A 23,649-nucleotide genomic window follows, 5' to 3' on the forward strand; every position below is an offset into this window, starting at 1 on the left:
TAATTTATTTGGCTTTGTGAGTATATATGGTTTCATACGGAGTGTGACCTATAGCATGTAGCTTAGGGTGTAAGGACTAATATGTATGCATTTTTAGTACATTAGGTCTCTTGTATTTGATCAGGAGAACTGAGGTCAGTTTGGGCATTAAACTCAGTATTCGGACTGTGGAATACAGCGTTAGGGTGTGAGCGTGCGTGGTGGCTGGTCACCTGCAAAAGAAACTTCTCCCACTGGGCAGAGGCCATCTGATTTTTTTGGCTTGTTTGTTTAGCCCCTTCATGACTGGGATATTTTCAATTTTTTTGCATTTCCATTATTTTGCTTTTTACTTCCCTTAATTGAGTTACGAGACATCTTGTACTTTACCCGCTCAGCTGACATTTTTATTGACACCCATTTAGCATGCAAACAACATTTTGATGTTTTTTACTACATCTTTGTGCAGACTTGAACCTGGGATCACTTACCGTAATCGTTTATACTACAATTTAGAGTTAAACTGCTATTCTCCTAAGAAGGAGAAACAGATAGGGACCTATGAGTACCAACATGGCAGCCATGGGTGACTTCTACAGAGCCCCATCGATAGTGGCATTTAAATGGTTAAAGAGCTGCGACTGGCGCTCGCTCCGGCTGCTGCTGTTACAGGCAGACGCTGGCTGTGTAGGTGTATGTGCACACCAACAAGAAGACGCTTCAGGAATCTCCAGTATTTTTTCCTTAAAGCATCTTTTGGTCATTACTAAGCATTTTTTCAACTTTTTTGACTGTCAGCATTTTTGGGGGGCTTCTTGTGTTTATCCAGCGTTTTTGAGTCTCTTTGCTATACTGGCATTTTTCAATCGTTTTTTTTTCCTCTGCTGGTAACATGCTCATAAAATCCCTTCCCATTGACTATTATAAAGTATAGTGCGTTTTCAAAGCAGAAGAAGAATGGTTATTTCACATCTTGTCGCCGCTTGGCGTCTTTGGAAGCCTGAAACAGTTAATCCCTTCCTGAGAGAGCAAATTTTCTTTTTTTCCTCCATTTCTTCCAAGAGCCATAACTTTTTTATTTTTCCGCCCCAATAACAGTATGAAGGCTTTTTTAGGGGGGGACAAGTTGTTCTTTTGAATGACCCCATTCACTTTATCATGTGCTGCACTGGAAAACGGGGGAAAAATTGCAAGTGTGTCAAAACTGCAATTCCACAATTCTTTTTTTTTTTTTTTTTTTAATATTATTATTATTTTTTACTGTGTTAACTATACAGTAAACGTGACCTGGCAATATGATTCTCCAGGTCAGCACAATTACACAGATACCAAACATGTATAGTTTGTTTTCTGGTTTGTTTGTTTTTTAAGGAGGTGAAAAAATTTTTTTGTAAAATGTAAAAAAAAAATTGCTTCTGTCGCCATTTTCTGAAATCCATAATGTTTTCATTTTTCGAGGTATGGGGCTATATGATGGCTTATTTATGGGGGCCTGAACAGACATTTTTACAGATATAATTTTGGCATGAATACAATATTTTGATCGACTAATTAGAATGTTGCGGTGTCCAAAAAAACAGAATTCTGATGTTCTGGGTTTTTTTTCTTGTTAAGCCATTTAATGATCAGCTTAATTTATGTCATGTTTTGATAACCAATACTTTTATGAACGCAGCGATAACAGATGTGTGTTTTTTTATTTTTTATTAATTGTTTTGTTTTTTTTCAAATAAATAATAAATTGTTTTATTTATATGTATTAATCTATTTAATTCAGCTATCATGAGCCAGGAATGTGATGCCATTTTCCATACGTCATTTGTCGTAAACGGGTTAAAAAACCAACCCTCTAAATGCAAAGCAAGTTGTTTTGACATAGAAAAGACATGTGTTCATTCATTTAAGTGCTTAGTTTGCTTAGTTTTTTTCAGGCAGTTTGGAGAGTAGATCTTCCAGGAAAAGGCCTTGTGCACATTCCCTTGCATAGCCGCTGCATTTACATGATTTGGTCACAAAGTGGTTAATGAGTGGGAGAATCTAGTGTGTACATTTTGAGATCCATGATATAATTTTTGACAAATTAAGAATAAATCCCATGTGCCCGTAGAAGTCTATAGGCTCCATGAGATCTCACCTAGGAACAGCGGCGTGGTTACGTCATTGGTGAGGTCGTTGGGATCGGCCCCGGCTTGCAGCAGGATCTGAGAGCACCCGACACTTCCACGTTTTGCAGCAAGATGCAGAGCGGATTCCCCTTCGAATGTCTTTGACTTGACGTATGCCCGGGACGGAGCTGTTGGAGTGTCATCATATAGCATTAGTAAGGAGACTGGAGCATCTGCTTATAACATCAGCACAGTCGTGTTTGTATGGTGCAGTATCCACAGATCCGAGGACTAGTGGCATGTTTGCCGAGCGGCAGCTGGAATGGATCACAGTCTCCACCTCTGCATGTTAAACTATGCAGTCAGATAAAATGGAAGAAGCCAGTAGGGAAACCCAACGGACCCCAGTATAGTCAATGGAGTCTACACCATTGTAGATATAAGAGGAGCGCACTACACCTGAATCACTTTTAATAGTAACATTATGGACATGAACGGAACATCTATGCTCAGGATCAAAAGTTGATGGGCAGAGATGAAAAATCAGATTATGCTGTCGCCACTAGTGATGAGCGAAAGTGCTCAGATCAGGTGTTATCTGAGCATGCTCAGGTGCTGAGTGTCTTTGGTGTGCTCGAAAAATATGTTCGAGTCCCTGCGGCTGCATGTCTCCTACAGGGATTACCTGATTGTTAGGCACTCCCTGCATGTGCTGCAGCTGTCAAACAACCATGAGACATGCAGCCACGGGGACTATTTCGAGCACGCCACAGTTGCATGAGCATGCTTGGATAACTCCTTATCTGAGCACGTTTCCTCACTTATAATCACTACAGATCACATTGGGAATTTTCATAGTGAGGCCAAAAAAAACAAAACAGTCCTCCGAGTATTTTTTAGTGTTCGGAGATTTAGTTTTTTCTTGCCACAGCTGAATGATTTACATCTGTTAGCCAGCATCAGTACATGTGGGGGTTCCCTAGCAACCAGGCAACCCCCACATGTACTTATGCTGGCTAACAGATGTAAATCATTCAGCTGCGGCGCTAAAAACTAAATCTCCGAGCACTAAAAATACTCGAGCATGCTCGAGAAATCTCAAGTAACGAGTACCGGTATATTCACTCATCACTAATGATTTGGCTGAAATTGCACAAATTAGCTCCAAATTAGGGCAAAATCTCTCTCCAACAATTACATTTCTCTTCTTTGTGCTGGGGTACTGGCATAGTAACGGTATTCTCTGCCCAGTCCGACAAGGCCGGGTGCAGAGGTAACCTGCGTGGTACACTGGACATGTACAAGAAGCCCAGGATGTATAAAGAGCAAGGCAAAGTAGACAAAAGAAAGAAAAGGTCTGACTATAAGGATTGTAGATGATGGGAGTTAATCAGAGCAGAGCACAAAGAGCAGACAGGAGTGGTAGAAGTGCGTGTAACGAGCGTCTCACCGCGCCGGGAATGACGCCTATACCTGAATTAATTAACAGCTGTAAACATGGCGCGGCGTCAGCAAACGCGGCTTCGTGAATTGGCATCCATCCTCTGTTATCAGGCACATCCACGCTTCTTCCTTTTTTAATTAGTTTCCTCAAGGATTTTATATCAGCGCTCCGAGCGGCATGTCCGACAGTAGAACATCTATCAGTATACGCCTCGGAGAAATCCATTCCCACCTGTACACAAGACAGAAGCTCAATAACCAAGATGGTGACGCCGGAGCCAGTTAGGTGTCCCTAACAACGCTGTGCAGGAGCGGGGGATGTCGGAGGAGACGTGAGGGCCGGTGTGCGGTGCTGCGCGGTCTGCAGAGCGCGGTAATTACCGGCTGACACCTACGGATCTCACTTACCACATGCAGCAGGTAGGGATCACACGTCACTGGGGTCTGTAGGATCGGCTGGAATCTCTAGAAATAACAGGAAGAGGCTGTGTGTTACACATCTTCATCGCAGGTCCATGAAGGACAGGAACATGGAAATGTATACAGGGCTGTGGAGTCGGAGTCATGGAAATTGAGGTTTGGCTTACCGACTCCACAGCCCTGAATTTATATAATCTATCACACGTATTGGGGGACATTTATAACAACTATTGTTCCCCCCAATGCAGTGGTGCTGAGGTGAGCGTCCTCCTTCATGTGACACGGCTGCCGCAATAAAGTCTTCTAAGCAGGTATGACATTTACTGACACAGTATGGCGCCACCTAGAGGGCAAAGTCTGGTACTGTGAGTGTCCGCATAATGAGCAGAGTACCGATGGTCGCACACTCGCAGTCACACTCCGCACCTAATGATCAGCTAATAGAAATCCCCTCCAGCACAGTCTCCAAGGCACAGCGAAGACATAGCTAAAGCTAATCCTTAAGCTACGTTCACATGTGGCATTTTTGACCAGTTGTTTTCTGCAGGCAAAACCTGCTCTTTTAGCAGTAAGAAACTTGCTTTAAAAAGAAAATCAGCTTTTGCTGCGTTTTTCCATGGCACATTGGTCTTTTGTGCATACTGATAAAGTTTAGTGCATAAAAAGAAACCTGATTCTACTTCATCAAGTTTTGGCACCAAAAATGCAGCAAAAAGTGCAAAAATCGAACAAAGCACAAAAATACTGAGGACAAAAAAGCAAGCTGTGTTCATGATATTTCTGAAATTTCATAGACTTTGATGGCACTGTAAAACACAGCTGAAAATTTGCATTAAAAAAACCGCAATGTGTGAACATGGCCTCAAAGGTGTTTTCCCAACTACAGAAATCCTTAAAAAAAAAAAAAAAAACAACCTGTTCTTTAGTTCGCCTCCCCAGGTTCAGTGCTGAGTCCCCATCGCTGCTCCCAGCGTCTGCTATTGTCTGCAGCACTGATGTCATGTCGACAGCACTGTAGCCAATGACTGAGTGCAACGGATCTGCCCCTGTAGGCGGCATAAATCACTCAGAGCTGCCGAGGTCACTGATTGGCTGCAGCGCTGCTGATGTGACATCAGCACTGCAGATAATAACAGACACCTCAAGCAGCGATAGAGAATCACAACTGGACCTGGGGAGGGTGAGTAATGTTCGTTTGTTTTGTTTTTTATTAACCAGACTACAACAGGGGGAGAGGTTTTTTCCAAAACCAGAAAACCTCTTTAGTGGCCCCCTTACACATTAAAGTCGTCTGTACCCACCAATATCGGAGGGATTTGATCACAGTCTAATATACCGTACCGACAGATGTCAGGGAAGAGAATGATGGGGCATATCCGATTTCCAACTATTGATCATTTTGTTCTCCAGGAGACGAGCAGCTGACAAAAAAATAAGAGAGCGACTGCGGTTCTCTCATCTCTTCCATATACAACCGCTGGCAAAAATTATGGAATCACCGGCCTTGGAGCATGTTCATTCAGTTGTTTAATTTTGTAGAAAAAAAGCAGATCACAGACATGGCACAAAACTACAGTCATTTCAAATGGCAACTTTCTGGCTTTATGAAACACTGAAATCATGAACAAAAAATGTGGTAGTCAGTAATGGTTACATTTTTTAACCAAGCATAGCGGAAAAATTACGGTATCACTCATTTCTGAGGGAAAAAATTATGGAATCACCCTGTAAATTTTCATACCCAAAAATAACACCTGCATCAAATTAGATCTGCTCGTTAGTCTGCATCTAAAAAGGAGTGATCACACCTTGGAGAGCTGTTGCACCAAGTGGACATTCCTTGAAAAAAAGACACATAAGGTCAGTGTCATGGGCTGCAAATAGTCCGGATCTCAATCCAATTGAAAATCTTTGGTGGAAGTTGAAGAAAATGGTCCATGACAAGGCTCCAACCTGCAAAGCTGATCTGGCAACAGCAATCAGAGACAGTTGGAGCCAGATTGATGGAGAGTCCTGTGTGACACTCATTAAGTCCATGCCTCAGAGACTGCAAGCTGTTATAAAAGCCAGAGGTGGTGCAACAAAATACTAGTGATGTTTTGGAGTGTTTTTTTGTTTGTTTTTCATGATTCCATAATTTCTTCCTCAGAATTGAGTGATTCCATAATTGTTCCCCTATGCTTGGTTACAAAAATTAACCATTACTGACTACCACATTTTTTCATACATTTCAGTGTTTCATAAAGCCAGAAAGTTGCCATTTGAAATTACTTTAGTTTTGTGCCATGTCTGTGATCTGCTTTTTTTTTTTCACAAAATTAAAGGGAACCTGTCACCCCCCCTTCCCAGGCGTTAATAACTAAAAGAGCCACCTTGTGCTGCACTAATGCTGCATTCTGACAAGGTGGCTCTTTTAGTTCTTGTTCCTGGCCCTGCTGAAAGAATTGTTTTTGAAATTTGTCCCTCATACCTCGAAATCGCCAGGGAGGCAGGTCTTTCCCCCTAATCCAGAAGCCTCCCAGCCGTCACTCATGGCCTCTGCGCGCCGGGCGCCGCCTCCTCTTCCTTTATTAGCGTTCCCGGCGCCTGCTCTGTAAGTTCAAAGGGCAGCGCAACTGCGCATGCCTGAAAAAAAAAAATAACAGCACAGGCGCCGGGGACGCCAATGATGGAAGAGGAGGCGGCGCACAGAGGCCATGAGTGACGGCTGTGATGTGTCTCTGTTAGGGGGGAAAAGACCTGCCTCCCTGACGATTTCGAGGTACGAGGGACACATTTCAAAAATGATTATTTCAGCAGGAACAAGAACTAAAAGAGCCACCTTGTCAGAATGCAGCATTAGTGCAGCACAAGGTGGCTCTTTTAGTTACAAACACCTGGGGGGGTGACAGGTTTCCTATAAACAACTGAATGAACATCCTCCAAGGCCGGTGATTCCATAATTTTTGCCAGGGGTTGTAGTAATCTAGTACCAGTGTGCCATCACTGAGATGAAGCTCTGAAGCCACAAGTGCATAGGGGACATATCAAATTATACCCCCACGAGGCGTCTGCACAGCCCCATGTACTTCCAGGCTAATCTGTACAAGGCTCCAATGCTTGGTGTCCACACATCAGCCCCAGACCTGACAGCTCCACTCCTGGCCTGGGGGTTCAGCAATGGAGAGCATTGCTTGTGTCTGCACATGACTAGTGCCCCTGATGAAGCCATCTTAGGCCGGTTTCACACGTCAGTGGCTCCGGTACGTGAGGTGACAGTTTTCTCACGTACCGGAGACACTGACACACGTAGACACATTGAAATCAATGCATCTGTGCAGATGTCATTGATTTTTTGCGGACCGTGTCTCCATGTGCCAAACACGGAGACATGTCAGTGTTCATGGGAGCGCACGGATTACACGGACCCATTAAAGTCAATGGGTCCGTGTAAAACACGTACCGCACACGGACGTTGTCCGTGTGCAGTCCGTGTGCCGTGCAGGAGACAGCGCTACAGTAAGCGCTGTCCCCCCCACATGGTGCTGAAGCCGCCATTCATATCTTCTCAGCGTTTGCTGTAGAGAAGATATGAATAATCCTTTTTTTTGTTTGTTTCTCGTGTTTAACATAAAGATCCATGTCCCCACCCCCTGTGCGCCCGCCCACTGTTATTAAAATACTCACCCGCCTCCCTCGCAGTGTCCTGGCCGCAGCTTCTCCTGTATGCGGTCACGTGGGGCCGACCATTACAGAAATGAATATGCGGCTCCACCCCTATGGGAGGTGGAGCCGCATATTCATCAACTGTAATGAGCGGCACCACGTGACCGCTCATACAGGAGAAGCTGCGGGGCGGAGAGCAAGCTTCGAGGGAGGCGGGTGAGTATTTTAATGCCGGCGGCCGCGCGCACAGGTGGTGGGAGGTGGGTGGATGCCCTAAAGTTTATTTTAAACACAAAAAAAAAAAAAAAGATTTTTCATCCCTTCTCCCCAGCGATCGCTGGAGAGAACAGATGAATGGCGGCTTCAGCACCATGCTGGGGGGACAGCGCTTACTTTAGCACTGTCTCTCCTGCACGGTCCGTGTGGTACCGAGGCGGCACACAGCTGCCGCACGTGTGCCACACGGATGGCCTACGTGAGCTCACGGACACGGATAACTCCGGTACCGATTTTTCCGGTACCGGAATTATCTGGACGTGTGGGACAGGCCTTATGGCGATACGCATGGGTATGGTCTTTCCAAACTAATCATGCTGAAACCATGTTTCACCTGGAGATTATTTCTGACAGCACTTTCTCTTAGGCTGCCGTCACACTAGCAGTATTTGGTCAGTATTTTACCTCAGTATGTGTAAGCCAAAACCAGGAGTGGAACAAATAGAGGAAAAGTATCATAGAAACACATGCACCACTTCTGTATTTATCACCCACTCCTGGTTTTGGCTTACAAATACTGATGTAAAATCCTGACCAAATACTGATAGTGTGACGGCAGCCTTAGGCTCATGTCACAAGACCGGTTTTCTCTCATCCGAGAAAATCAGTCCGACTACACAAATTACACACTGATCAGAGTGGGAACTGATTTTCTCAGATAGATAGATAGATAGATAGATATATATATACACACATGTATATATATATATATATATATATATATATATATATATATATATATATATATAATCTCCATCTTCACCATACAAGTCTGTAAAATCAGAGCGCACTTGGAGGTCTTACTTGTGCGGCCCACGGTTTTCTAGAGCCCCGTAGACACTTATGGCCGAGCGCGGTCCGATAATCAGATGGAAATTGGGCAAGCTATCCTGAGAGCGGGGAAAGCAATCCGACATGTGCGCGGCCCCATAGAATAACACGGGGACCAGTGCATGCTGTCAAGATGGAGGTCAGCGCTCATCCAAATAGGTTTTATGGTGTCACAGAGGTCTTGTATTGGTCACCTGTGTTCATGCTGCTGTGGTGGAAGCAAAGCTGAACTTTGGGATCCTGCAGCAAAACCTGCTTTTTGTAAGCTGCCTCACTACTGCTAAGAGCAGGTTTTTGCTTGCAGGGAAAAAGCAGCAAAAATGCAAAGTGTGAACACAGACTAAAGAAGCCGAGGAGGCAGATACAACGCCGATGTGAGAAAAGCCAAAATCCCATTGGTCTGAGCCCATACAGCCTCCTGCCCTGGCTACACAGAGGCCACAGGAGAGCGGGGCTCCAATACCGCCGCCACTTACATCCATGTGACCGCTGCAGCCAATCACAGGCTTCCTGGACAATGCTTATGTGCATGGCATTAGACCACTGAAGCCAGTGATTGGCTGCAGCGGTCACACGGATGTATGTGATGTCATCACTGCAGGGACTATTGTTTCCAGTCTTTCAGGTCCAAGACAACCCCTTGCATTACACGGAGCGCACTGCACACGAGACTGCAGCCACGGAGAGATTCCAGCCACAGCTCCGCTACACCGGCACACACAGCAGTGCAGATACACGCAGCCTGGCGTAACTCTGTGCCACTGACGTGTGACGTCATCAGGGTACCTGACTCCTCGGCTCACTCGCTCTCCCGCGCTGTATTTTTCCTCCCTTCGAGTACCTTGCGTCACGTGACAAGAAATCACGCCCACCGTAAACCGTGGTCGGAACCTTTCACCAAAAGTCAACTGATTTCCTACTGCACGTCGTTATGTGCAATCTTTAGCAAATATACGACAACTAGGCATCGAATCTCTCTCCAGAATTTTAGCCCGTGATGTTCGTTTTGTCACGAAGCAATAAAGCTCGTTCAAAATTATCTCATTCTGCAGCGTAACCATGACGTTGCACTACATTTCCCGTAATGCTATGCGGTGTAACGTCACTAGATGGGACAGATCAGTAGGCGGGGCTGGGTGACAGCTGAGCTGAGAGACTCCGCCCACATTGGCCGCTGCCGGCCGGCAGACCTGGTGTCGGTGCTTTAGAGGCGGCCGCTCATCATGTGGGTGTTCGGGTACGGATCGCTGATCTGGAAGGTGGACTTCCCCTACGAGGAGAGGCTGGTGGGCTACATCACGTGCTACAGCAGGAGGTTCTGGCAGGGCAGCACTGACCACCGAGGGGTCCCGGGCAAGGTAAGAGCCGGCACGGTCCTCCCGAGTCAGCAGGGTCACGGGGGCCATTGTCACGGTGATGACCCTGCCTGCTCTCTGCTGGTGACCCTGCCTGATACTGCCCATCCTCCGCATCTGTCACCACTAAAGATCGGCCCGAGATCGGCCGACAGTTAAGGAATATTTTCTACTTAACCCCTTCATGTCAGTTGTTTTTTTTCTCTCCTGTTTTCTTGCTTTTTTCCAAGAGCAATATTGTGATTTATATAAATATATTGTTTTCTTAGTCCTGCTAGGGGGATAGAACACTTGCTCTGATTTCTTATAAAGTGCCATTCTTTCTCCAATGCCCCCACAAGCTGAGCCTCACCCAGGAGGACCACGATGGCCCCTTATAACGCACCAGGACCAGCAAACCTATGGGCTATACCTTATAAATCCTACCTAATAATGTATCGGACGCCACGTTACAGTTCACATTGATAGAACCTACAAACATGGGTCACTTTGTGCTGCTGCGGAGCAGACACTCCCCTATATACGGCATATACCCTCCTAGATCCGGAAGGTTACACGTAAGACGAGCTGAGGGGTCCGGAGACTCTTCCAGCGCGACGTCAGACAGGACACGTACCTGCATTCTCCTATGGGGCTCTTCACGTGCCCATGGTCTTGTTTGACCACGTCCTCAATAAAAATCAAAGACGTCTGATTTTCATCCGAGTCAAGGATCTAAATTACTCGCACAAGTGGATGGATCCATGAAAAACCCTTGACGGCGGCCACATTGTCCTCCCTGCGCTGTCCGTCATTAACATTTCAAGGCTCCGTTCACACGGCCGTAATTTCGTGCCCAGTGGGGGAAAAAAATTGGATCTCATACAGATCCCCTCCGTTTTTTTTTGTTTTTTTTTAAATCGTTGTATGAATGCAGCCTAGTGGACAGGAGACACGTTGAATTTTTTTTCTATATGTGAAAATCACTGCTTAAACTCTGAAAACAAAAACTGTCACACGGACCAATCACGGAACGGTCCTTTTTTTTCTGTGTGTGATGGAGAAAAATCACTGATGTCTGAATAAAGCCTTACAAGGCCCCACTTTATCAGTCAGTATTAGCCCCATAGACCTAAGCATAGTGTTGACCAAATCTGCCAATATTGGTGGGACCTCCGACTATCTGATGTGTACATGGGGGCTCCCGACTGTCCCCTGACAGATGATGATGGGGAAAGGGAAGAATTGGGCAGTTTAAATGTAAGCCCCCAATTCTTATGTTCTCAGGGAAGATAGCAGCTGATAAAGCTGAATGGGTGCGTATGGGCACCATAAGGCTGCAGCAAACAGCGCTGCTGCCAGTCCACCGGATCTACTCTCCATGAGTTGCACTTTCAGTCCTTAACCTTTTGTTCCCCAGCTGCTGGGCGTTGTAGTTTGTCAACAGACAGAGAGCTGCACATCGAGAACATCTGTGTAATAAGAAAATGGACCTGTCATCAGATTTCATCCCATGAACAGCCTACATTGATTAACGGATCTTTTACCCAATGAGGCTGGTGTACTTACTTGGCAAATTCATGTCAGAATGGTGATATGATCCATACATTGAGAATTTTACGAGTGCAGCTACAGTTCAACTTGTAAGAATAAAAATGTTAATCCTAAGTGGGAAAAGATACTACAGCCACTCTGACATGGATCTTCACCGTAAATACAGCTGCCTCATCAGGTCTGAAAGAGCTATGTAATTATGCATGTATTGAGAAGCATCTGCTTTAAGGAAAGCTTGAGAACTAAAGCCCAGAAACTTTACCCTAGATTTGTGTTCCCCTAATAGCCTGAGGACGATGGGAGTTGTAGTTTTTTGCAGCAGCTGAAGAATTCTGCCCTAGATGAATCATATTTTCCGTTTTGCTTTCTCTCCTCCATTTTCTATAGCTTATTCTCTACCTCCCTTCCCACAAAGGAACATAATCTGCTCCATGACACCTCACCCACAGGAGTGAGTCCTGCTTGTAAAAAAACAAAAAAAAAACCAGGTCTGATTCATCAGCAGCTAATATTGGTGACTGTTTAGATGCTTGACTCATCGGAATGCTGACTTCACATCTTCTGCACCCCTCACAGGCAGGGCCGGCTCCAGGTTTTCGTGAGCCCCGGGCTAAAGAGTCTGTGGTCCCCTTTAACACATACTACAATTCATGATGCAGAGAAATATAGTACAATGCCAAAGATTTCACTTTTTACATTACAAGACTGATATCTATAGCTCAAAAACCAGACAGTATAGTCCTCCATACAGTATTATGGGCACCACATAGTGCTCCATACAGAATAATGAGCCCCATATATTGCTCCATACAGAATAATGAGCCCCATATATTGCTCCATACAGAATAATGAGCCCCATATATTGCTCCATACAGAATAATGAGCCCCATATATTGCTCCATACAGAATAATGAGCCCCATATATTGCTCCATACAGAATAATGAGCCCCATATATTGCTCCATACAGTATAATGGGCCCCATACATTGCTCAGTACAGTGGGGGAAATAAGTATTTCCCCCCACTTGCTGATTTTGTAAGTTTGCCCAGTGACAAAGACATGAACAGTGTATAGTTTTTTAATTTTGAGGGTAGGTTAATTTTAACATTGAGAGATAGAATGTAAAAAAAAAAAAAAATCCTGAAAATCACATTATATACATTTATTTGCATTTTACAGTGAGAAATAAGTATTTGATCCCCTACCAACCATTAAGAGTTCTGGCTCCTACAGACCAGTTAGATGCTCCTAATCAACTCGTTACCTGCATTAATGACAGCTGTCTTACATAGTCAACTTTTATAGAAGACTCCTGTCCACAGACTAAATTAATCAGTCAGACTCTAACCTCTACAACATGGGCAACACCAAAGAGCTTTATAAGGATGTCAGGGACAAGATCATAGACCTGCCCAAAGCTGGAATGGGCTACAAAACCATAAGTAAGACGCCGGGTGAGAAGGAGACAACTGTTGGTGCAATAGTAAGAAAATGGAAGAAATACAAAATGACTGTCAATCGACATTGATCTGTGGCACCATGCAAAATCTCACCTCATGGGATATCCTTGATCATGAGGAAGGTGACAGATCAGCCTAAAACTACTCGGGGGGAACTTGTTAATGATCTCAAGGCAGCTGGGACCACAGTGACCAAGAAAACCATTGCTAACACGTTATGCCGTAAAGGTTTAAAATCCTGCAGTGCCCACACGGTCCCCCTGCACAGGAAGAAGGCACATGTGCAGGACTGTCTCAAGTTTGTCAGTGAACACCTGGATGATTCTGTGAGTGATTGGGAGAAGATGCTGTGGTCAGATGAGACAAAAATTGAGGTCTTTGACATTAACTCAACTCGCCATGTTTGAAGGAAGAAGAGAAATGCTGCGTATGACCCAAAGAACACCATCCCCACTGTCAAGCATGGAGGTGGAAAGATTATGTTTTGTGGCTGTTTCTCTGCTAAGGGCACAGGACCACTTCACCGCATCAATGAGAGAATGTATGGAGCCATGTACCATAAAATCCTGGGTGACAACCTCCTTCTCTCCACCAGGACATTAAAAATTGGTTGTGGCTGGGTCTTCTAGCAAGACAATGACCCAAAACATACAGCCAAGGCAACAAAGAAGAGGCTCAAAAAGAAGCACATAAGGTCATGGCGTGCCCTAGTCAGTCTCCAGACCTTAATCCCATAGAAAACTTATGGAGGGAGTTGAAACTCCAAGTTGCCAAGTGACAGTCTCAAAATCTTAATGATTTAGAGTTGATCTGCAAAGAGGAGTGGACCAAAACTCCTCCTCACATGTGCGCAAATGTCATCATCAACTCCAAAAAACACCTGACTGCTGTGCTTGCCAACAAGGGTTTTGCCACCACGTATTAAGTCTTGTTTGCCAGAGGGATCAAATACTTATTTCTCATTGCAAAATGCAAATAATTTTATATAATTTATACAATGTGATTTCCTGGATTTTATTTTTGATATTCTATCTCCAAATGTTAAAATTAACCTACCCTTAAAATTATAGACCGTTCATGTCTTCGTCAGTGGGCAAACATGCAAAATCAGCAAGGGATCAAATACTTATTTCCCCCCACTGTAGCAAAAACACACCTGTTTCATACTGTGTTTTTCCTGCCAAGAGATTTGGAAATTTCAGCACAAATATGGTGCTTAGCGTGTGCATATAGCCTCGAGGCCGCTGCACTAAGTAGTGTACAAAAATCCCCCAGAATGCAGTGCGACAATTACATTGTATGAACGGCTACATTGTTATCACTGCATTTGTCGGCATTGAGTCAGTTGGTCCTGATACAAAACGTCCTGATGTAAATCTCTGCATTGTAGCAAGTGAATGATTTACTGTATGAAGGTGCTCAGCATTTTGGATAGAAAAATCTGCAAAGGCGACACTGTGCTTATTACATGATCCCATGGACAGCACGTTGGCTCAGTGCTTAAAAGCACTTGAAGTCCTCCTTTAAGGTGACGCTCCCACTGCGAGGGTTTGGTGAGTGTTTAATGTTAAATACAACCCAAATAAACAGTATAATAAATAGGATATCACCCTATAATACTATAAAAAACCCTACTCAAGAGATAAGGTGAATAAACAAAAATACAAAAACATAATAATAAAAAATTATTTATTAATAATATTGAAATACATACATAAACAAGTAAAAAGAGGGGAAGAACAGCTAACAGATAATGCAAAAAAAAAACGTGCTATAATTGGAGTGGGTATATGGACCAAATCATAAACTACCATTTTGTCAGAAAAAAACCATTACATATAGCCTATATACATTTGCAGACATGCATTCGTCAAGTCAAAAAGGCATAGGTAATAGAGTAAAGAGAATAATTATATCCTTATACTATACAAAGTCCATACCCAGTAGATTCCTGTGTCCTCCAACGCGCGTTTCGCCTGATAATGGCTTTTTCAAGGAGTCAGTGTTTTGCATTGTCTTTTTCCCCCCCTCTTTTTACATGTTTATGTATGCATTTCAATATTATTAATAATTTTTTATTATTATGTTTTTGTATTTTTGTTTATTCACCTTATCTCTTGAGTGAGTGTTTTGATGTTGTAGATTTTCTGGGCCATTTCTGCACCTATTCAGTAAATTAGGTTACTTGTGTTTATTCATTGTGTTTTCTTTTATTTTCTTTCTACTTTTTGTCTCTTGTTGTCGTCATGATTTAAATAAAGCTGCTTTGTTTTTGATGCTTCCTGGTATGTGGCTTTGACAAAACTTTATTGAAACAGAAGCAGAAGCGAATTTAACAGTTGTGCGTTATTTACCTGTGGATTTTCTGCATCTTTTGTAAGTCTGTGGGGAAAATCTGCACATAAAACTCTGCGTACTCACAGGAGAAGTTGACATGTTGTGGATGTGATACATGCACCACAGGTCAGTTTACGCTGTGGACGGGAGATTTCTATAAATTACATTCACTTTTTTGTGTAACTGTAAGTCGCTGCATATTTTACTCAGCGAAAATGCTCCAAATAATAAAATGCATCAAAAAGTCATCATGGGCACATTGCCTAAACCTCTCCCTAACGCCTGGATACATTTTAGTATAGTCTAAGAGCATGCAGAAAATCAAAAACACCATAGCATCAAAGAGAGTGCAGGGCGCTAACGGCAAGGAGACCCTCCGCCTGACTGACACGCTCCATCATACGAAGACCGGATTTACACATGTGTTTCATGGTCCGTATATGAACCGCAGCGAGCAGACAGGCCGCAGCGCTCAGATAGGCAGCAGCGTCTCCTGACTCACACGGCAGTGTCATGTATGTGTTTAGGCTGTTGAGTTTGCGTCGGGAGACTCTGGGCCTCTCTGTCATTGTGGCCAATATGCTATCTAGGAAACTCTGACATGTGAATCTGGCCTTAAAGTGGTTTTTCACCTTCAGGGAAGTGGACTCCATGACATCATAAACACAGCAGGTAGTGACACTTCCTGTGTGTAGCGACTGCTTACCGCTGCTGCAGCAGTCTTGGTGTTTTGGGTGTTGACGTCATGTCGACAAAGCACATCACTGCTTATCGGCTTGTGCTGTCTACCTCAGCACAGCCGCTGTGATCAGTGATTGGCTGCAGTATTGATGCACACTTTCGGCATGACGTCACCACTGCAGCTAAAACATTGAGACCTGAGCAGGAGCCGGCACTAGACCCCGGAAAGGCTGGAGCTAAAGCTGTGGATCACCTACACTGTATGCGCTTCCTTACTAACTGCTAAGAGACTGCTCATATTCCCTATGATTCATTCTGCTCGTGTTCGGTGGGGGTGTTTGTTCATTAAAGGGTTATTACTAAAAATTTAAATGAACACCTATCCATAGGGGGTAGTCGGAGTGTCCATTTTGGTGGAGCCGGTATAAAATGGACCAACTCCGAAAATATATAATAAATTGGGTACAGCAGTACAATGCAGGATGTGCTGTAAATGTTTTCATAAGAATTTGGGAAAGTTATGAAATGTCCTATAAACGTCTGTTCTGTTCCTGATATAAGGATCTCGGCTTTTAGTTGAGATGAATCTGTGCTGCACTTTATGTACATGCTCAGTAGTGACCAGTGCTGTGGGGTCATAGGTGAGATGAATCTGTGCTGCACTTTATGTACATGCTCAGTAGTGACCAGTGCTGTGGGGGCATAGTGGAGATGAATCTGTGCTGCACTTTATGTACATGCTCAGTAGTGACCAGTGCTGTGGGGTCATAGTTGAGATGAATCTGTGCTGTACTTTATGTACATGCTCAGTAGTAACCAGTGCTGTGGGGTTGGGAGTCGGGAAAATTGAGTAGACGGAGTGCCGGCGCCAGAGCTGGGTTTTCACCTGCGAGACTTGGCCGTATCTCGCGTATGTGTGATCCCGGCCTTACTGTGGCTGTACTCCCCCAGTAATTTTGACACTGGTGCTCTGCAGAGCTCTAGCTTGAGTGCAGCCAAGTTGCACATGTACGACCTCCCCTCCATTGTCTATGGAGATCGGAAATGGTCGTGCGCACTGCTCTGCTCTCCGAGAAGAGGTGACTGGTGCATAATCTATTGCAATAAAGTATCTTCATACAAAGTAAAAAATGTGATCAATTTCCTGTGAATTGGGAGAACTGCAATGCCATACTTGGCCCATGGACAAGGGGGGCGCTGTTTCTTTGAAAAAAAAAAAAAAAATCCCCCATTTTCGAATTATGGACAAATTCTTTAACCTTAGGAATTGGAAATGATATAGTACTAAGACTACTACTTCAATCCTGTAATCAAATAACATTTTTCTTTAAATTTTCTTTTTTTAGCCCGGAAGAGTTGTGACACTGGTTGAAGATCCACAGGTAAATATAATCTATACATGACGTATGTACATTTTATTATAGAATTATTTCTACCTCCTGTGTAGAAAGTGTGCGGCTTCTCAGACCGCTCTGCTCTCTTTCCGAGGATCAGCCGAGTGCTTCCATTGATGGGGGGGGTCGGGTTGGGGGTCTCTGGGTCCAGATCTAACTGATCAAAACTGCTGAACCAAAGCTATAATTTATGTATGTATGTATATGTATGTATGTATGTATATATATATATATATATATATATATATATATATATATATATATATATATATATATATATATATATATATATATATATTTAAAAATTAAAAAATTGCACAATAAGGAAGAAACATAAATGCATTCTTTGCTTCTTGTGGTGCCATGTTCTGCTCGTTTCTCCCTGCAATACACGACCGATAGAACACATAGAATTGGCAGCTTTACAGATCCGCCACCATGAAGCGAGTGGCCAGTGTCCTGGATAATAGCAGCTGGAATGTAATAGTGTCATGATGTGCTCAGGGGTAGATAAACACGTCCACACGCAGCCCCGGCTAATTGTTATATCCGCTGGTTGTTCTGTCACTTTCTGTGTATCGCACCATTATCCCTCCGCCATGTGCCGGCTGTTGTCAGGGCTCGTCTAGTCACATACTCAATTGTCCTTTCAAGAGTCTGTTTTAGGCTTCACCTTTCTCTATTTTTGTTAGAATTTTAGCTTTTTTTTATTTGCACATACTAAGTAAAAACTCAGAGAAAAGATGCAAGTAAAAGTACAGCAACCCGCACTCCCTCTTTTATCCGCATATTAAAGTCAATTTGGCATTTGTAAGAATTCTCGTTCCCGATTACTGGCTTCTGCTAAGCAAGACAACAGACGAGAAAACAATTATTTTAATTTTTTTTTATACAGCATTTTTCCATTGTGAATAGAATGTGCTATATTTGTGCAGCTCAAAATATGTAGAAGTTATCGGGACGTCGTGGCACCACTATGGTGTCTCAGGATCGTGTCAGGTCGGAGCTGTTGGGTGGTCAGAAAAGCATTTACCAGTTTAACATCCATCTGCGGAGCTGTGTGTCACTCTTTGCTGTTAGAGGCAGATGATGGCGGATTATCACAGCAATCATGTGCAGGGAAAGATTCGGGCTCAGGTCCTGAACCTGCATCAAGTAAAGAGACCTGATATGACGTACTTATATGTCAGGAAATGGTTAAACCCTAAATCCATCCACACCTTTTTTTTATATATATATATATATATATATATATATATATATATATATATATATATATATATATATATATATATATATATATATATATATATATATATAAAAAAAAAAGGTGTGGATGGATTTGTTACTGTAAAAGTCAAATTTGTTGTTATTTTTTGAAATCTAAATGTGGTGATCCCATTTCTTTGATGCTACCTTTTCTCTTATGTAGTTTTGAAAAGTCAGAAGGACGGTAAAACCTAGGATTTACCGGTCAATCTGGACATTCACTGAGGCCGTCGGTAAAAGCTCAAAATGAAAAGTAAAATTGGACTTTTACCGGTGAAGTCTTGGTAAATGTTAACATTTCTCAACAGCGTTGGTAAAAGTCAGATGTATTCCATATAAACGAACGATTTTGGACTTTTACCTGGGCGATTTGGTAAATCTTAACATTTACCAGCATGTGTTGGTAAAAGTAACACTTTTTATTACACCCTTCTCAGCTACATTTACCAAGAGGCAGTAGTAAATGTGCACATTTACCAACTGCGCTTGGTTAAAGTCAGATGTTCCATCTTCACACCAGATATTTCTGACTTTTACCAACGCTGTTGAGAAATGTTAACATTTACCAAGACTTCACCGGTAAAAGTCCAATTTTACTTTTCATTTTGAACTTTTACCGACTGCCTCGGTGAATGTCCAGATTGACTGGTAAATCCTAGGTTTTACCGTCCTTCTGACTTTTACAGTAACATATATATCTATCTGTTGCTATCTGCATTCCCAAGCATCGGGTCCTTGCCTTGCAGCTATCAGTCAAGCTAAAGAGGCTTGGTGTGGACAGTTGCTGGGGCGATGCTCTGTCACGCCCATAGCACTTAACATGAGGCCAGTCTCACACGTCCAGATAATTCCGGTACCGGAGTTATCCGTGTCCGTGTGCTCACGTGGCACATCAGTGCGGCAGCCGTGTGCCGACTGGGTACCACACGGACCGTGCAGGAGACAGAGCTACAGTAGGCGCTGTCCCCTGCTTTGTGTGCTGAAGCCGCCATTCATTTCTTCTCTCCAGCAGCGTTCGCTGGAGAGAAGGAATGAAAAATCAATGTTTTTTTTTTTTTGTTGTTGTTTTTTTTTGGTGGTTTAAATAAACTTCCCGGCAACCTCCCCCCTCCCACCCCCTGTGCGCCAGCCCACTGGCATTAAAATACTCACCCAGCTCCCTCGATGCTCCCTCTCAGCGCCGCAGCTTGTCCTGTATGAGCGGTCACGTGTTGCCGCTCATTACAGTGATGAATATGCAGCTCCACTCCTATGGGAGGTGGAGCTGCATATTATTCACTGTAATGAGCGGCACCACGTGACCGCTCATACAGGACAAGCTGCGACGCTGAGAGGAAGCATCGAGGGAGCTGGGTGAGTATTTTATTTCCAGCGGGCGGGTGCACAGGGGGTGGGAGGGGATGGGAGGGGGTTGGTTACCGGGAACTTTATTTCAACCGCAAAAAAAATAAAAAAAACTGATTTTTCATTCCTTTTCTCCAGCGAACGCTGCTGGGGAGAAGAAATGAATGGCGGCTTCAGCACCACAAGCTGGGGGGACAGCGCTTGCTGCAGCGCTGTCTCCTGCACGGCACACGGACAGCATCCGTGTGCGGTACGTGTTTTACACGCACCCATTGACTTTAATGGGTCCATGTGATCCGTGCGCTCCCACAAACACTGACATGTCTCCGTGTTTTTCAAACGGACACACGGTCCGTGAAAACATGCTGACATGTGCAGAGACACATTGATTTTAATGTGTCTACGTGAGTCAGTGTCTCCGGTACGTGAGGAAACTGTCACCACACGTCCCGGAGCCACTGATGTGTGAAACCGGCCTAATGTGGTTTGGAGTTGATCTTCCTGATAGATTCCCTTTAAGAGTTGTTTTCATGGTTTAGCTGCAGCTTTAGGACTTCTCGAGAGTCGCCAGTGCAGGAGCTCCTTTAACCCCTTCCAGACGCAGCCCTTTTTATTTTTGCATTTTCGTTTTTCTCTCCCCTCCTTCCCAGATGCATAACTTTTTTTATTTTTCCGTCAATATGGCCATGTGAGGGCTTATTTTTTTGTGGGACGAGTTGTACTTTTGAACGACACCATTGGTTTTACCTTGTCTTGTACTAGAAAACGGGAAAAAAATTCCAAGTGTGGTGAAATTGCAAAAAAAATTGCAATCCCACACTTGTTTTTTGTTTGGCTTTTTTGCTAGGTTCACTAAATGCTAAAACTGACCTGCCATTGTGATTCTCCAGGTCAGTACAAGTTCATAGACACCAAACATGTCTAGGTTATTTATCTAAGTGGTGAAAAAAAAATTCCAAACTTTGCTTAAAAAAAAAAAAAAAAAAAAAAAAAAAAAAAGCGCCATTTTCCAATACCCATAGCGTTTCCATTTTTCGGGATCTCTGGTCGGGTGAGGGCTTATTTTTTGCGTGCTGAGCTGACGTTTTTAATGATACCACTTTTGTGCAGATAGATTCTTTTGATCACCCGTTATTGCATTTTAATGCAATGTCGCGGCGACCAAAAAAAACGTAATTCTGGCGTTTTGAATTTTTTTCTCTCTGCGCTGTTTAGCCATCAGGTTAATCCTTTTTTAATTGATAGATCGGGCGATTCTGAGCGGCGATGCTAAATGTGTATGTTTGATTTTTTTTTTATTGATTTTTTTTGAATGGGGTGAAAGGGAGTTGATTTAAACTTTTTTTTAATTTTTTTTTTTTTTTCATATTTAAAACTTTTTTTTTAACTTTTGCCATGCTTCAATAGCCTCCATGGGAGGCTAGAAGCTGGCATAGCCTGATCGGCTCTGCTACATAGCAGCAATCATCAGATCGCTCCTATGTAGCTGAATTACAGGCTTGCTATGAGCCCTGACCACAGGGTGGCGCTCACAGCAAGCCGGCATCAGTAACCATAGAGGTCTCAAGGAGACCTCAGGTGGTCATGCCAACGCATCGCTGACCCCCAATCATGTGACGGGGGTCGGCAATGCGCTTATTTCCGGCCCGACGGCCGGAAGCGGTAGTTAAATGCCGCTGTCAGCGTTTGACAGCGGCATTTAACTAGTTAATAGCGGCGGGTGGATTGCGATTCCACCCTCCGCTATTGCGCGCACATGTCAGCTGTACAAAACAGCTGCCATGTCGCGACTTTGATGTGGGCTCACATCAAAGGGGGAGACACGACATGCCCCATACTAGTACGGGGCATGTCGTGAAGGGGAACAAGTAGCTTCATGAGACGCCTTTTAAAAAATCTAGACAAAACATATTGATATAAAGTGACTTAACTCTCTAGATATTATCAAAGTCTGACAACAAGTCTGCTTCCCTTTTACCAGGGCTGTGTATGGGGTGTTGCCTACAGACTTCCGGAGGGAAAGGAAGAAGAAGTGAAGGCCTACCTTGACTTTCGAGAGAAAGGAGGCTACCGGACTACGACTGTTGTCTTCTACCCAAAGGATCCTGCAATAAAACCATTCAACGTTCTCCTGTATATCGGAACCTGCGACAACCCCAACTACCTCGGACCCGCTCCCCTAGAAGACATCGCTGAACAGATTTTTAATGCCGTTGGGCCCAGTGGGAAAAACACCGAATACCTCTTTGAACTTGCAAATTCCCTCAGGAACCTGGTACCAGAAGAGGCAGATGAGCACCTCTTCTCCTTAGAGAAGTTAGTGAGGGAACTTTTGGAGAGACGACAAAGTATAAATTGTATATAAATTTTATCCCTTTCATCCTGTAGGAATGGAGACAATGTGTCCGGATTTTATTTATGCGTTGCGAATATCAAAGCAGTTATTGGAATATTTTATATGGGTTAAGCAATTCTAGTGATTTCACTCCATAGACCTTAAAGGGATTGTCCACTACTCAGAAAACCCCTTCTGAATCTCCGTTTTTCCTTTGTAAAGTAATAACACATACTTTCACCTCTGGCACCTTTCCAGCAGGGTCGGCACTGGCTCACCCGGGGATTGCCTCACATTATGTCACACGATCCCTGCAGCTTCACTCTCCCCATCTTAGGAGCAGTCGTATACATCTGACGGAAGTGTTGTTTTTATAAGGGGGAAACACAGAGGGATTCAGAAGGGGTTGTCCGAGTAGTGAACAATTCTTTTTAGAGCTTTTATCATATAACATTTATTAAGGCCTGAGATAGAAGGTATAGTATAAATTAGATATTCCGTGTGCTGCAAAGAGTTTTAAAAGGTGTCCAAATAGAAGAAACATTGAGATTTTTTTTTCTATCGAACAATCTGTTTTTCCTTCCTTCTGGTCATAAGCCGCTACGGTTCTATTGTTTCCGGATCTAGGGAATCTGCAATTTGTAGCATGAAATAGGCGGCATTGCAGACTTTTAACTTGAACATTTATAATGGTGGTGACTGGCAGTCACAAAATGCGCATACACGGAAGTTGCGCATGCGCAGAAGACAGGCTGCAGCCGGGCGAAACCACTACATCCCCAGACAAAGCATACAATCCAGCACACAACAATACTGTTGAAAAGACTAAACCTAGATGTGGATGTTTAAATTAAGCCAGAAATATATTTATCCTCACTGCTTGTGTGTATACAGCATTTTCTGCATGATCCTCAAGTTAGTCTTGACTTAATCCCGGCCTGGGCCTCGGTAACATTTCGTCCTGCAGAAATACAAGGTAAAGGCGGGAGGCTCCTGCTGCAGCTGGTTGTTCTACAGTCAGACACAGGACAGTAAGGAGGAAGGAGACATGGCTGATCTCTTGAGAAGAAAAGATTTCTTGGCTTTAATTGTAATATCAAATAAACTAGGAAGAAAATAAATGGAATCTGTCAGAAGGGTTTTCTATATAATCTTAGAGGTGCATGATGTAGGGGAAGAGACACTGATTACAGCAAGGTGTCACTCACTGGGTTATGCTTTGCTCTTATTAAACATATTTT

The 23,649-nt window shown here is 43.6% G+C and overlaps 2 protein-coding genes across 4 annotated transcripts in view; one reads left to right on the forward strand and one right to left on the reverse strand.

The window, feature by feature from the left end:
• The window catches only part of ASB3 (ankyrin repeat and SOCS box containing 3), a 130,674-nt gene extending 120,655 nt beyond the window's left edge, over positions 1–10,019 (reverse strand). The window contains exons 1-4 of one of the 3 annotated variants that reach the window (XR_013221020.1): positions 9,486–9,605; positions 3,936–3,992; positions 3,558–3,759; positions 2,114–2,272 (exon numbers count right to left, since the gene is read on the reverse strand). Coding sequence is in view for 2 of the 3 variants with exons in the window: in XM_077282480.1 (XP_077138595.1) it covers positions 2,114–2,272; positions 3,558–3,753 (355 nt within the window). In the remaining variant the exon portion in view is untranslated. Of the gene's footprint in view, positions 1–2,113; positions 2,273–3,557; positions 3,760–3,935; positions 3,993–9,485; positions 9,783–9,889 lie in introns of those variants that run through there. The other 2 variants (XM_077282480.1, XM_077282479.1) reach the window with 2 other exon arrangements.
• CHAC2 (ChaC glutathione specific gamma-glutamylcyclotransferase 2) lies at positions 9,923–23,649 on the forward strand. Its single transcript, XM_077282481.1, has 3 exons — positions 9,923–10,057; positions 17,413–17,448; positions 22,055–23,649. Exons 1-3 carry the CDS (start codon positions 9,923–9,925, stop codon positions 22,436–22,438), a joined length of 555 nt encoding a protein of 184 aa, XP_077138596.1. The 3' UTR covers positions 22,439–23,649.

The sequence above is a fragment of the Ranitomeya variabilis genome, chromosome 2 (assembly GCF_051348905.1).
Source record: "Ranitomeya variabilis isolate aRanVar5 chromosome 2, aRanVar5.hap1, whole genome shotgun sequence".
Classification (NCBI taxonomy): Eukaryota; Metazoa; Chordata; class Amphibia; order Anura; family Dendrobatidae; genus Ranitomeya; species Ranitomeya variabilis.

Bases quoted from the DNA above. Each gene is read 5' to 3' on its own strand.
- CHAC2 (XM_077282481.1), top strand. From the start codon at position 9,923: ATGTGGGTGTTCGGGTACGGATCGCTGATCTGGAAGGTGGACTTCCCC. The intron at 10,058-17,412 runs GTAAGAGCCGGC...TTCTTTTTTTAG, and splicing joins ACCGAGGGGTCCCGGGCAAG to CCCGGAAGAGTTGTGACACT. The intron at 17,449-22,054 runs GTAAATATAATC...CCCTTTTACCAG, and splicing joins CACTGGTTGAAGATCCACAG to GGCTGTGTATGGGGTGTTGC.